Source organism: Amborella trichopoda, chromosome 13 (genome assembly GCF_054954075.1).
Source record: "Amborella trichopoda isolate Santa Cruz 75 chromosome 13, AtrichopodaSantaCruz75HAP2 v2.0, whole genome shotgun sequence".
Classification (NCBI taxonomy): domain Eukaryota; kingdom Viridiplantae; phylum Streptophyta; class Magnoliopsida; order Amborellales; family Amborellaceae; genus Amborella; species Amborella trichopoda.
Window position 1 is genome coordinate 4,070,802 of NC_142348.1, and position 15,836 is coordinate 4,086,637.

Genomic DNA, 15,836 nt, shown 5'->3' on the forward strand with positions numbered 1-15,836 from the left:
CTATCATCCCCCTATTATCCAGTCGTCTATTTTTTATCAATTAAGTCACTCATTGTTTGATCTTAGATCTGACGTCTCAAAGTATTTTATTTTTAGTTTTTTTTATACAAATTATATGAATATGAAATTTAGTTTGTGCCGTCTCTCATTGAAGTGCATCTATAAAAAATATTTAAAATAATTTTTTGATAAAATATAATGACCAAAATACCTCTTGAAACTTTCAAAAGTATTTTGGTTATTTTATTTTATTGAAATTATTTTTTTATATTTTTTGCTAGTGAGACTTTAATAGAGTAATGGACGTCCAAAATTTGGTGTCAACATAGCTTATAGAAAAAAATTAAAAAGAAAATAGTGTAGAGACATGACATTGTGATTGGGCCAATCTTAGCCCTCCATTCAGAATGGAGGATAAGGGGATAATATAATTTATATGTTGTAGGAGAAATATAGAAAGTTTGCCATTTACACAAAGCAGTTAGAGTTTGAATAATAAATTGCATAAACGAACTAGTTGGAACTTTATAGATTTCTTGAAACAAGCACATCATGACACTTTAAAGAACCAACAGAACTCAGTGTAGATCAAAGATAGATGAAACAAACACAAAATTACACTTGGAATAACCAACAAAAATTGATGTAGATCCGAGACAGATTCAGCAACTTGCAGCCTAATACATATTTAACAACTCGCAGCCCGAGACATATTCAGCAACTCGCAGTCCATAACAAAGACAAATGTTGTTTTGCATAAAGTCGAAACACGACTCGGTAGAGAGTCGAAATAGACTCGGCAGAGAGTCGAAATAGACTCGGCAGAGAGTCGAATCAGACACTGCAGATAGTCTAAACAAACTTGGCAGATAGTCGAATCAAACACTGCAAATAGTCGAAACAGACTTAGCAGAGAGCCGAATCAGACACTGCAGATAGTCGAAACAGACTCAGTAGAGAGTCGAAAAAGGACTCGGAGGCCTTTGGCAGTGCTTATTTGGTTTATGAGTTTCTCTCGTGAAACTGCTAGTGTTAATTGATTCAACCATGGATGAATATGAGAGCTGAAGTTTTTGTGTAAATGGGAGAAGATATCAAAAATGAGATGAGGCCCTCAATTGGATGTGATTGAATTTGAACTGCGCACCACGGATGTAAAGGTAAGGAAATTCACAAGAAATTGAAGCCGAGATGATTGATGGATTGTAAATGGATCAAACAATGGGATGCAGCATGAATCCCATATTAATAACAGATAAAGCGAATGAGGAATATTATTATATGCACAAATAGAGAGAGAGAACATTAAAGAGGGTGCAGTTGTTTGACAAAGAGTCGGAATGAAACTGAAGCCGAGCTCAGATCTGGTAACATGAAGCTGAGCTCAGATCCGGCAACCTCAGATCTGAGGTGGGAAGTCAAATTAGAGGCCGAGGAGCCTATGGCTCTATTTAGAAACTTATAATACTATATATTTTATTAATTAGTAAATAATATACAATACCCTATATAAATATAGGGCCAACAATTGTGGATAGATATTATTGATAATTATCCACGTTATTGATAATTACTATCATAAACAATAGATGCTAGACACCTAAACTTATCAAGAGATATATACCTCTATACATACATATCCACACTGATAAGTATCCATAATGATATATCCATACGCTAACAGAGAGTACCAGCTCTGGAGTGGGAAAAGAGAAGGAAGGAGCGAGAAAGTGGCAACCAGAATATAGAGAAATAGAGAGAAAGAGAGGGGTAAAATCTAGAGGGAAGCCAAAAAGGAGACAAAGATATGGGTAAAATCTAGAGAGATAAAGCTTAGAGACAGAGTTGCAAGGATAACTGCTAAGTCAAAGATATTAGATATTATTAGACAAAGAGAGGGAGTTACAATTGATCAAAGAGAAAGTTACACTTGACCGGCCGGAACTAGCTTCTAGAGAGAGAGAAAGAGGGAGTTCTAGAAAGAGAACGAGGTATGCTTGATTTTTCAGGCCCAAGGGAGAGAGAGATGATACCTACAATGTGAGGTAGATACAGACGAAATTTTCGGAACGAATATGAACCAACAGAAGACAAACGGTCTTGAAATTTCCCTTTCGAAACGAATATGAGCCAATAATGGGCAGACGGTCTTGAAATTTCCCGACCTCAGATTTGAGGTTGGCGAGCTCAGATTTGAGGTTGAGGAGCCTATGGCTCTAATAACATATTAGAAACTCATAATACTCTCTCTTTTATTAATTAATAAATAATATACAAGTCCCTATATAAATATATGGCTAACAGTTGTGGATAGACATTATTGATAATTACTATCATAATCAAGAGATGCTTGACATCTAACCTTATCAAGAGATATATACTCATATACATACATATCCATACTGTTATGTATCCATAATGATATATCCATACGCTAACACCATAAGGTGTCGACCTTTGAGCAACGCACATTCCATTGAAGATCCACATGAAATTTAAGGTTGGCAAAATGGAGCATATGTCTAAATGGGATTTTTTTTAAATGAGAAATTTATCTTTTGATACAGAGAGGTCACAATTGCTTACCACCATTCGATGTGAAATCTGATAGATTGGTCATGTCATAAAGTTCGAGAATTATTTTTTTGAACTTTGAGTTTGGTCAATAAAATAAATGCAGCCACTCAAATTTACAAGTCAAGATTAATTGGGACCACCTTGTACCAAGGTAAATGGTATCATTATATATTTTCCACTTATCTAGAAAAACGTTTGTATTAGGTGCAGGAGAGGTAAAGGGGCTAAACCTGAAAAAAATAATATGAGAGCCATATCCAACCCAAAAATTAAAAATTTTCTATATATTTAACTTTATTTAAATATATTTAGACCTAGAACCTGACCTAGACCTGAAAAGTGTTAAGGTCCAAGTCCAAGATTTGGACCCGGACCCAACCCGTCGGGTCCATTTTTTGGATCCATACCCGGTCCCATATTGGGTCTACCTGTCAGGTCCAATTTTTTTATCCATACCCAGACCCGGTTCAGGTTTACCCCTCGAGTCCCATGTCACTTCCAGGTCCATTGCCACCCTAATAAGGTGTCATCCTTCATTATAATATTGGAGCGAGGTCCATCTCAAAAATCCTCTAGGAGAGTGTTATGACATTGGGAAACTTTTCAGTTCTTCATCTCGACCTTGAAATGTATGAATATGAAAACAAAAGTAATAATTTAAAGTCCAAAAAGTAATACATATTGTAGTAAGTTGGTATATTTTCAAGGTTTTGAAGTATCTATGGATTTGCATATTATGTACATTTTTATATTTCAAACTTCATTGGAGGGTTGGATGTAGATTTTCAAGCCATCGCATAATTCTTGCATCCAAACCATATCCCCAGAGTCCAAACAATATTTAGAGGTGCGCACCTCGCCCGTACTTCAATTTTTGAAAGTTTGATAGTTTGTTATTAGATACTACGAAATGTATTGCTTTTATGGCTTGAAACTTCAAATTTATATTTTTATGCATCTTAAAGTCGAGATGATCAATATGAGAGTTATTTTAACAGTCAAAATGATAAATTTGAGATTTTTCTAACGAATATCTTTAAGTGGTTATTAAGGCCTTACTTTCATGGATGGTAAAAGGTTTATAACTCGTATAAACTTTTATCTCTTGGATACATGGAGAGAGAGAGTAGTCACTTTTGTATCTTCTTAGTCCCCATAGGCCGCGAAAAAGCAATAGTACTAATGGGACGGGCTCAATAAATGTATAGGTCATTCCTAAGTAGTACCTGGAAATCTAAAGTATTCGAACAGTTGGGTTCAAAAAAATTCATTCCCATTTGGTACTCGAAAATCTCAAAGGTTTAAGGGCATGTTTGGTTGGTGTGAAATTGTTTCTTGAAAAACAATTTCATATGAAAAATTTATCTCTTGTGGTTACGTGTGTTAAATTTGTTATATCCATTAGTTGTCAATCGGTGTGAAAAGATGTGCTAAGACCAGTAGGTATGAAAATATTATCACACCTAACTGCACGAGATAACTTTTTCATGTGAAAATTATTTTCTATAAAACAATTTCACGCGAACCAAGTGTGCCATAAGAGTTGATTCATGCATGATTACATAGTCTTGTGTGAGCAAAATGTACATCTACTCCTTTAGATAAGACTTTAACTAATAGCAATTGTCTGGCCTTGTTAGAAAAAAAACAACACATACTATGAAAATGCTTCGAAAAAAAAATCATGTTCCACGATTGGATATAAATTTTCCAATTTATGGAGGGTTATATCAACATGTTCAAAACCTTCACAAAAAAGGTACAATAACTTAGTTTGGTAATTAAAGGCTGAGCTCGAAACTTTGTATCGGTAAGGGTGTGTTTGATTTATGGAATATTTAATTTCATTAATCATGTATTCCAGTACTATAGTAGTTCCCAGTCAGATAACGATAAGTGTTACACTAAAATTGGATATAATTTGTTTTTTGGTAAACAAAAGTAGCAAGTCAATGGGGATTTGGGCACCTACCTTTGGGTGATAATGGAGTCCTAACCTTTGATGAGAATGGAGTCAGATACCTCCGAATTCGGTCCGAGCCTGGCCCGAATGGGTTCGGGTATGGGTCCGAATTCAGGTCCCATAATCGTTTTACTGGTCCGGGCTCATTGCCACCCATAGAGAAAATATAGGAGCACGATTTTTTGGTGGAATCTACACATGCTCTTAGTTGTGAATTTAGCGTGATCATTTAACATATTGAGAGGGAAATTCACAGATAAATATTGGCATGGAGAAAAGGCCACGGAGAAGTTAAGTTCTCCATGGTTGTTTAGTCACATGAGAGCACATTTCTTGGCTCACAAGTGTGCGATTCCCATAGCTTCTTACTTGAATAAGGGAGGTCGTAGGTTGAACCCAACACCTTCGATATTTTCGGGATTGGGCTTGATTGGTTAGCAATTGATATTAACGACACTACATCACAAGTTTGATTCCTACAACTGAACAATTCAATGAAAAACAAATCATGATAATTGAACATTTGCATGCATGTGAAAATGGGGCCTTTCAACATAAGTGGTTCGCACGCTCTTGAGGGGCACAAGTTGTACTCGTGCATCACTACATGCTTAAAAGTCTTTCTAGATCTCTCAAGACTTTCATATAATTGGCGGCTTTAGAAAATAGGTTTAAGATTGGATCATAATCGGATTAAGAGGCCTCACAAAGTAGCATGAAATAATAAAGCCATGCAATTCAACCACGGGAAAGTTCGCTTTGTGTCATTGGACGTATGGTGGTTTATATGGATTAGGATATGAAACACATTTTAAATTACAACAGTTTACTCTAGGTCCAGGATTTTGCAGCTACAAAAATAGTTAAAGTTCTAATATAATAAAAATGACTATTTATAAGCCTCAAAATTCCTTCTCTCCAAATTCGTGATCATGGTGGTCGAGAATATTGATATGTGAAATTTCAGGTCTGAAATAAGTGGTTGTGCATTTTAGTTTGAATTAGTTGACTAACTCACTCAAACCCTGATAACTAGAAAAAACTTGTATCTCCCTTCCAAAAATATCTGAAACAATAGGAATAAATAATCCAAAATATAAAAACAAATCAGTAACTTAAAATTGGCACAAGGGTTGAACCCCTTCCCTAGCATGGTCTAAATTATGTTCATATATCATCATCGCTTCATTATAATAAAGGTGCAGTTTGCATACGGATGCATCCATAGGTGTAGAGGCAATGTACACCTTCAAATTTTATCATGGTTTATAATTTTTATGTCAAAGGTTATTAGAATTATCTCAAAATCTATTTTTATATCTAATTATAAAATTATAAATTTTAAAGATGATTAAAATCAAGTAGGTCCATAAACATATGAAAATCTTGAAAATAAATAGTATAGATAATATGTTGTAAAATACACTATTTTCGAGACTTAAAATCTTTTTATTTTTCATAGTCATACATCTCGATGTCGAGATGATCAATCAAAGGGTTTTTCAACACTAAAACTACCTTTTTCCGATGGATTTTGAGGGGCATTCGTAGTTCAACATTATAAGGTAGCATCCTTATATAAAAAATTTCCTCATGATAATAAGGGGCATCGCCGTGCCATCAATATGTTAACGGTGAATATGAATGTGGGTCCAACCACATGCCATGGATTCGAAGAAGATACCTCATGAGCATATTACTGATGCCATGATCATATGGATCACTATAGTTTTTTAACATTGTCACTTGTTAAAAGAATCAAATGATGCATTAGGAACTGATATAATGTACTCTTGTAGGAGTGTACTATAGATGTTCTCCCTTATGTAAAATACCCATTTGGGATGATATTTTGGATTTAGACTTATGGGATCCAATTTAGAAGCACATGTGTGTATTTAAAAACACAATTGAGTCCTCAAGCACTGTGATATTAATGACAATTTCTTAGACAATATTTGTACAATAGTAGAAAAATATTTATATAAGGTTAATTAAGGTGTACTTTAAAATTCCGTCGAAAAAGGTTGTTTTTATGTTGGAAAACCATCTAATTGATCATCTCGATATTGAGATATATGGATATAGAAAATGAAAAAATATTTAAATTTTAAAATATAATACATCTTGCAATACATTATTTGCATCGTCAATTTTCAAGATTTTCATGCGTTTATAAAACTGCTTAATTTTAACAATTTATTTAGTATCAAATTTATAATTATATATGAAAAATGGATTCTTACGCAATCTTAAATGACAAAGTTTGGGGCTGCACCTTATTTTGATAATATAAGGTTGTAACCTTGTGCAAATCACTCACATATTGGAATGTTTTTCGAGTTGTATGTGAACGTTGTATACCAATGAAATTGAATACGAAGTTTCCCTAAGGCTAGCCATACTTTATGGGAATAAATGTTGAGCAGTCAATAAACAATGTATTTATGTAATGAGTATATATGAGATAAGGATATTGAAACAAACGAGTTGCAAGACAAATATAACGATAGAATTTGGAATGAATATATTCAAGGGGACATAATGGTAGTTCCAATTGCTGATGAGAAAATTGATTAAGGAGGTCTGGTCATATTTAATATCAACTCATAGCACACTAGTCATAAGAGTGATTTGGTATAAGTGGAATACTCTAAAAGAGCAAAGGGAAGGCTTTACATTGGTAGAAGTAGTGAGAAAATATCAGATGACTCATAGTTCGGCTAAGGGGTACAACTTTTGACAAAGCACAATGGTAGAATAATCTTCACGTAGCCACACCAAGTATTTGGAGTAAGGCTGGATAACGATGGTGATGAATATTGACGAGCACTTTTATTTTGGGGCTGTATATTAGAAAGTTATCAATACACGAAGATTATAATCACCCATGGCCATGAAAAGTGAAATCAACTGACTTAGAGCTGTCATATCCCACATACAATGACTACATGTGATTTTATGACATTCTTGTACCAATATAGACAATCTATTAATATATTTTTTATTTTATTTTTCTTTGTATAGTTTGGTTATCAAAAAGTTTATAAATGATTAAAAAAAGCTTATAAATGGTATTTGTTTCAATATCATGATCATATTTTATTGAGGCTATAAATAGTGTTTGATTTTTCCTTTTTTTTTAATGGAAAATTATCCAAATAGACAATTGTTTTTTTGTAAAAGAAGGTCACCGTCACTCTTCTCCATCAGATATCAAATTAAGTGGTTCGGAGATTGTTATAATTAGACTGAGAGTTAAAAATAAAATAAAATCTTGAACTTCACGGCATACCCAAGCCATCCAATTTGATATTTAATAGCTGTGAGTAATTGTGACCTCTTTGTAGTAAAGATACTTTCCATAGTATACAATCTATTTTTTTAAGAGTAATGATTATATAAGACCCTCCCACATCCATATATGTAGGACTTCAAATGATCACCATTAAATTTGACACTGATATCTAGAAAAATCAAGTCTCACACCTAAGTGATAACTTTTTTAGAGATTTACATCAAATTTAATAGTGAGCATTTAAGGTCCTCTACACGTGGGTTTGGAGAGTTTAGTAGGATCATTAATATTTTTTTAATTACATTTTTTTTGAGGTAAGTTGCTATTAGCTGTGAGTAATTGTGACATCTTTATAGTAATGATACTTTCTATAGTATACAATCTATTTTTTTAATTTTTTTTTTTTGAGGCCAGTTGCTATTTTGAGAATTTTATATCCCAAAATTTAGGGTCTCAAAAAAACTTAATGAGTTTTACCCAAGGTAATGAATGGACTATATGATCCCGCGGGAGCACATAAACTTTGGCTGCTTTTGGATATGAGATATGGCAGTGGCTGAGAGGGTAATGTTGGCATTACAAGAAAGATCTTCAGGACGCTATAATAGGGGTGGCTTGCTTTACTCTCTTTCCCGAAGTTGGAGTATTTTGAGAGAGAGAGAAGGTTGATAGATTTCTGATCCCATAATCCATTTGCTGTGCAAACCCCAAACCCTCGCTCTCTGAAATCGCTAACCCTAATTATTGTGAAAACGTAAACCAAAGTCATTTCCGAACTTCCTTTATGTGCATCATGATTCCTTTCGCTTCCACTGTGATAAGCCTGATTAGCTTCTTGATCAATGACTTGAATGAATCGAACTATGAGTCGGTTCTGAACGAGCTTATCCAGGTACGATATTCCATGCAATGTTAATTTATTTTCCCGTTACTTTATTTTCCATGGAAACGAGTTTTACTGTATTTTTTTATTCCATTCTTCATGTTCAGTGTATTATTGATTTTTTATGGTTATCTTTTATGCTTGTGGTGCTGGTTTTTTTAATGAAAGAAAAATCGTACAAGTTAGGTGATGTAGATTGAGGTGTTTTCCTTGTGATGTTGTGAACAAGGGTATTCTCTATCTGAAATTTGAGGGTAATGGATTTATTGAATTCAGTTTTTGGTTATTTCGCGAAGTGGCCTTTGTCACATGTACGAGCAAATGTAAAAGATGCTTAACTAGACACGAATATACAGTTATTTCAATCAATATTTAATTCATGCATGTCATTTTTGGCGGATTTTAGATGTCATAAAGGTGAAATAACAGAAATAATAGGTTTTGGTTTCTATGTTTTGTTCTGCCCAGTTATTTTCACTGTATTGATTTTCATCAGCATCAATATTATCCCGGAAAGCAGTTAAAACACTACAGACCAATAAGTTAGGCCAGAATTGGCCTCCTTATGAACATAAAAACTTTCGGATCTTGTGAAATTTACTGGATATCCTCCATGTACACAATGACTTCTACGTACCTGACTTAACACTTTTACCCTGAACCCCAACAACCTTGGCAAGAAAAGTTACCTGTAGCTCTGAAATCCAGTTCTAGTGAACACCTGGGTGGTTTCTGTGGAAGTTGGAGTAGAAGCAACCAAAGAAATACATTTCCCATTAGGTATTTTTTGGCCAAGTGAACTCTAAAGTGACCAAGTTTTGGCATCAGGAATTCCAACGCATTTATATGGTTTCCACAATTAAGATGAACTGAGGGGACTCATATGCGTAGAGAAATACTATTGTACTACTTTTCTAATGGATGATGTTAAATCTAAAAAGTCAAAGTTCTAATAGAGGTTATCAAGTTGAGTACTGGTGTAACACAGGTCCTGTCTTTGTTTTGAGGTGGATTCAGTATTTATAATGAAGTTTGATATTAAAAGAATTGGAGAGTCTGCTCTCAAACTGAATTGTTGAAGCATAGAATGGAGCATCACAAGGTTGTAGAAGACAGTAGATTCTCAATACTGGTTTCCCGCACCATGTATCAGCAGTTGGGAGTCATTTAGGGTACGGCATGTTTGACCAACGGAACTTTTGGGAAGTGGAAGATCCTAGTTCTGCCAACCGTGCGCTCCTGCATTTGTTACGGGGTAGTGGAAGCTCAAGCATGAAAGGGCAGCCTTCCTTGCTGCTTTGATAACAACTTTTATTGTGGAAGCGGCCCCTTCCATGCCAAATGATGGAAATGGGTCGGTTTCCACTTCTGCAGAAGCGGCTTTGGCAGCTCCCTCTTCCACTTAACAAACACATCCTTAAGTTTATGGGAGGGGAATGCAGTAGCCAGTAGGTTAATTGCGTGGACATTTAATTTGTGGAGGCTTGAAATATCTGAAAGTAGAGTTGAGATCAACATTTTTTAGTTGGGTTTGAAAAGTTAATAGAAGGCATGGAACAAGTTTATGTCAGTGAGACCATCAAGTCTCGCTCATAGAGGCTGTTGGTTTTTTGTGCACATCATTGTGGAACAAGATTTGTACAAAACCAAGAGTGGCACCACCGTACAAGAAGAGGAGACATACTTTAGAAAATAGAAGGGTGGAGTTAAATGCACCGTGCATCACAAGAATCCTAGGACATTCCCCAAGAAAGGGAGGAGTGAGAAGAGAAAGATGGTGCAGGAGGGGTTGAGAATGGGATCTAGTACTGGCTTATTTGATTTTTGTCTTGAATATTTTGACGTTTGGCCCTCTGGTTCAAATCCCTAGTTGATATCCCTAACGTAACAAAGGAGGTCGAGAAACTAAAGCTGTGGGGTAGTGCCTTGGTGGGCTGTCTTACCGAAGATCATGTGGCTCACCAATTCTTATAGGGAGTGGTTGGGAGTTGCCCTTGCCCTATAGGTGTTGGAACCAATGGATATTGGGTCCTAATCACCATTGTAAGATATTGTAGAGATGCTGAAATGAATGGCTCAAATGGTAGCGATGTGGTTATTTGTTGAGCTTATTTACCTATAGATTTTGTGGCATCTCATTAGAGAGCTAAATCGTGACTCATACCTCACTTCCACCTTACACATGGATTTTTTTACCTTGGAGATTTATCAGATTGAAAATGTGAGACTTGTTTCCGATGCTGTCAGTCTTCATTGACATTAGGCTCCCTTCCTTGGGTCACTAGGCCATTTACTAAAACTAACATTCATTCCCTGGGTTTCATCCGATTTATGTGCTTAGACGAGCATGTTTCCTTGTCCCAATCAGGTGTCTCCTGCAAGTTTTTGTTGTTCTACTAATAATGAATTGTACCCTTCTACATCGAAAAAGATTAATTGCATGTGTTCCAAGCATTTAATCATTGACATTCATCTAAGCCATGCATTGGCTACATAACCATTTAACCTAGTTTAACAAAACTTTTAGAAGAAAGCCATATTATTTAACTCATATAATATTTTTGTTTGACTTGTTGAAAAAATCGATATTATTGTTTGATGTAATTTATTCTGATATTCCAAAATTGAAATAAATTCAAGTTTTATTGTCATGTACTTTTAACATTAGTAACTGTAGTAAAGAACTACATTTAAGATGATACAGAAATTGAATTGTCCATCTGGACGGGTGATGATAATAAAAAGTCTATGTTAACTTCTTTATTGTAGGAAATTTTGAACCAAGTCTACCACAAAAGAATTTGAATGGGGCTAGTGTTATTTCTTGTTATGACATGTAGCTTTGTTTCAACAGGAAAGAAAAATAATTGTTGCTTCTCGTTTTCACTAATTTATAGCTTCTGACTTTGAATCATCATTAAATTTTTAGTTATATTTTTCTTTCGTTTTATTTTCTTCTATGTGTAAGTTCATTATGGAACAAGTAGCATTGCAAACAGTACACCACATGTATCGGGCTTGGGTTAAGATGGTAGCAGCTGGGTTTTCATAGCACTACGTCTCAAGATCCATTCCTATGTAACCTTGTCAAAATAAAATAAAATAAATTAAAACAGTACACCACATGTATCAACTGTTGGTTCTCGATATTAGATGGTTGAGATTTATTCCCTTCTTTTGGTGGATATTGATGGACTTGAGCTGAGGAATGCCGTTAACAGTGGACAGTTGAGTGTACATGTAGAATATTGCTTGCATGTTACATTTACCTTGCCCTGTGAATCCTTTCATCAATTAGTTTTTAGAGTGCAGATGATTTATGTGATGATGTGTACTGTACATAATGATAGCAATCTAAAAGGAAGCTGTCAGTTATATTTTTTTCAAGTAGTTCTTGATGCAAACACTTGTAGTTGTACATTTTTGGAAAAATTTAAATTAATCATGCTGGTACATGTTTTCTGACTATGGAAGCGCAGTCTGACTGCACAGCATTTTACTTGTTAAATGTCAGAGTCCCCTTTCATTCTGCTCATTGCACTACGGGTATAACGTCATGAAGTATCAAGGCTTATATAATGTCTGTCTTTTTTGCAGTTGGTTGATTATGGATTAGACAGCAGCATACTGTTGCTTCAGATCTGCTTCAATCAAGTAACATTTAATGAAGGAGACAATCGGACCATGCAGTTGAAATTGAATCTTTTTTCAGCAGTGTTTACATATCTGTTGGGAAAACCAAATTTTAGCACAATTTTCTGTGAATCTGTGAGAAATATAAACATGAACGAAACTTTTCTTGGAGATCTCTCCAGGGCATTGCATTTATCCATTTCTGAGAAAATTGGTATTGGTCTTGCCTTGTCAGATTCAGATGATCCAGATATCAGAATGAGAGGCAAGTAGATGAGTTTTGACTTGCGTTCAATCTTGGGAAGGATGTTTTGTTTATGTTTCTTTGTGATGTTTGTACCCTTTGGTGGCTATCTTTTGAAATCAATTCTTGCTGCCATGACAGGTCAAAACTTCTGCATCTCTGAGATCAAAGAATTATCCTTAAATACCATTGCTGGTGTTTCTTACAATCAAATTCAGGATATAATTGTATTTCTATATCAGAGCGAGGATCTTTCCAAATATGTGGATGGTTTCATACAGATGTTGCATTTATTACAGCTTAAAGAGAAGGCCCCCTCTGTGCTGACTCCGATGCTTATGGACAACTTTAGGGAAATTGACCCATTGAGGCAAGTTAATGTGATATTTTTTTTTTTTTTGGGAAATATCAGGAGTTTGCCTGGCACACCTGCATAGACCATACAGGTGGTCTACTTAGGCTTGTCAGTTCTTTTTAAGTGACTGTTTAGCTCAGTAAATTTACCATTTTGACCTCATGACATGCATCTGGACAGAATTGTCATTTTGAAAAATTTATCAGTCCTTGTGTCTTAGTTCTTTGAAGTCTCTGGGCCACCATGGTTTGTGCAGGTGTTCCTTGTACTCCTTATTTTGGTTCCCTTCTCTTCTATTTTTTCTTATTCTAGATAGTGTAATGCATTGTAATGGTGATCTGCTGCATCATAAAAATTGTGATTTTCATGTGGCAGGGACCTTGATTCTTTCTATGAGTCCACAGACAATGACTTTGATGCTGTATTAGCGGAGATACAGGAGGAGTTGAGCATGGCAGATGTTATGAAGGAACTTGGCTATGGATGCACAATCAATGGTTCTCATTGCAAAGACATCTTGGCCCTTTTTTCTCCTCTGAATGAAGTTCGCATTGCAAGGATAATCAGCACGATTGCACGCACACGCACTGGCCTTGAGGATAATCAAGGTGCATATTCAACATTTTGCTCTGCTATTGGTAACAACTCAACGACTGATTCTTCATGGCTGAGCTCTTGGAATGTTGATGTTCTCTTAGATGCAATAAAGCAACTTGTGAGTTCTTTAAATTTCAGCTTTGTTTTTTTGTTGTCTGAATTATGTACTGTCCCTTTATTCTTCTGAGTATAATTGTAGAATGCTAAACTTTTTGAACAGATGATGATTCTTAACTTGCCATCGTTTACTTATAAATTTTATTATGTTACTTCCAGGCTCCGGAGATTAATTGGAGTTCTGTTATGGAGAACCTGGATCATGAGGGGTTTTATTTGCCTGATCAGGAGGCATTCTCTTTTCTTATGTCTATATATTCAAGTGCATGCCAGGTATGCGTTAATTTATGAAATCCTTTGTATGATTTAGCATGATTTGAGATTCTGGATTCTGATGCATGTAAAAAGGTTTTATATTGTCATTTTACAAGGAAAGGACTAAAGATCGTTTTGGATGTGGAATAAAATGTATAGGATCCGTTTCCTCTTCATGCTATTTGTGGGTCTGTCTGGAAGAATGCTGAGGGGCAGTTGTCTTTTCTGAGATATGCTGTATCTGTACCTTCTGAGATATTTACCTTTGCGCATTCTAAGAGACTCTTGGTAATTATTTCGGCTCTCTACTTTTGCCAGTTTTAATTGTATACTTCGATTTAATCCTTGCGTCACAATATTGTCATGCAGGCATATAAAGAAGCATCGAATAAGATTCCAAATGTGGGTGCAAATCAGGCATGGATATGTCTTGATCTTTTAGAGGTGCTGTGTGAACTTGCTGAGAGGGGTCATGCTAGCACTGTCCGAGCATTGCTAGAGTACCCTACTAAACACTTCCCTGAGATCTTGCTTGCTGGACTTGCTCAAATAAATGTATGGTTCCTATTACTATTCCGTTTTTTTTTTTGCTCTTCTTTTTATTAAACGCTCCCTTCTGCTGTTTCATTTAAGTGGGATGATTTGCTGTAATAGGATTTGCACGGTGAATAACGAATGCAAGCTTTCCTTGATTGCAGACTACATATAATCTCCTCCAGTATGAACTGTTTTCCTGTGTATTCCCTACCATGATTGGGAGTGACCAGAATTCTGTTAGTATCCATTATCTATGGCATCTTAATCCTAGTCTCACACTCCGGGGGTTCATGGATGTTCATCGTAGAGATCCCAACATGATCCCAAGAATTTTGGGCATTTGTCAAGAGATGAAGGTATATCAGAATGGGGAATACTTTTAATCTTGTTTAATTTTTTTTGTTTGAGTGTTATTTTTATTCTTGTTCTTTTGTTGGAGCTTACTTCATGGGTTTCTTGTAGATCCCACCTGTTTTATTGTTTTCATTCCGTTATTTACTAGTATGATGCTTCCTTTAGAAATTTGAGATACTTGTGCCTATCACTGCGAGTTCATATTTTATGTGTCTTACAGGGGAAATTTTTTTTCTCGTTCCCTGCTTTACTATTCATATTATGATCTGTTTCATGATTTTTCTTGGTCTGGAATATTTCTGTGTCCCTCTCTTTGAAACTCAGAACTAAGATCATTCAGTGGTAAGATATGGATCATACAACATAATCTTTCAAACAGGACTGGGGAACCTTTGGCAGATAATATCTCTGTTCGGCTCTCTTCTTGCCAAGGAAAGCCTAAGCCCAAGTTATTTGGTTCATGGAAGGAGCATAACATATTTCTTTTGATTGGAGATAGGTTGCTGGTGGCCCTTGCTGGAGAGGTGAATAAAAGAGAAGAGCAAGAGTAGAAGATCTTGATCAGGATAATATCAGTGTTTACATAGAGTTCTCATTAAAGCATCACGAGCAATTATTAGGTCATGTGGTAGAACGTACAGAAATCTATTAAGCTCGCCCTTGAGGTTGATCTGAGCTTTGGAACAAAGCAGTCTTGGCAGATTGCTTTTGATATAAAAAAATGGGACTGCTTACAGAAGTGTCTGACATGTTGATGCGGGACAAAATTATTCTTGTTTTTAATTTTTATTCGATTTCAAGGGAAGTATATTTTAATTTTAGTTTTAGGGTTTTTTAGCATTTTAGGGATTCTAGGTACTTTTTTTTTTTTTTAAATATATTTTCATTTACTATTCACTGATTTCTATAAGAAAATCTTGGGCTTTTAAAAACCTGGCTTGGGGTGAGGAGAAAACCTCAGGTTTCTCCTAGTAATTGCTTGTGAATGGCTTGAAAATCTTCTTGTTTTTGCTGTTCTTCAAA

General features: G+C 35.3%; 1 protein-coding gene across 4 annotated transcripts in view; it reads left to right on the plus strand.

Moving 5' to 3' along the window:
- Positions 1 to 8,488: 8,488 nt before the first annotated feature.
- The window catches only part of LOC18428828 (transcription regulator), a 43,118-nt gene continuing 35,770 nt past the window's right edge, over positions 8,489 to 15,836 (plus strand). For all 4 annotated transcript variants that reach the window (XM_020664017.2, XM_006838124.4, XM_020664018.2 and 1 more), the window contains exons 1-8: positions 8,489 to 8,730; positions 12,319 to 12,619; positions 12,740 to 12,968; positions 13,329 to 13,668; positions 13,827 to 13,940; positions 14,082 to 14,210; positions 14,292 to 14,477; positions 14,621 to 14,815. In XM_020664017.2, the coding sequence (XP_020519676.1) occupies positions 8,623 to 8,730; positions 12,319 to 12,619; positions 12,740 to 12,968; positions 13,329 to 13,668; positions 13,827 to 13,940; positions 14,082 to 14,210; positions 14,292 to 14,477; positions 14,621 to 14,815 (1,602 nt within the window). In that variant the 5' untranslated portion in view covers positions 8,489 to 8,622. The remainder of the gene's footprint in view (positions 8,731 to 12,318; positions 12,620 to 12,739; positions 12,969 to 13,328; positions 13,669 to 13,826; positions 13,941 to 14,081; positions 14,211 to 14,291; positions 14,478 to 14,620; positions 14,816 to 15,836) is intronic.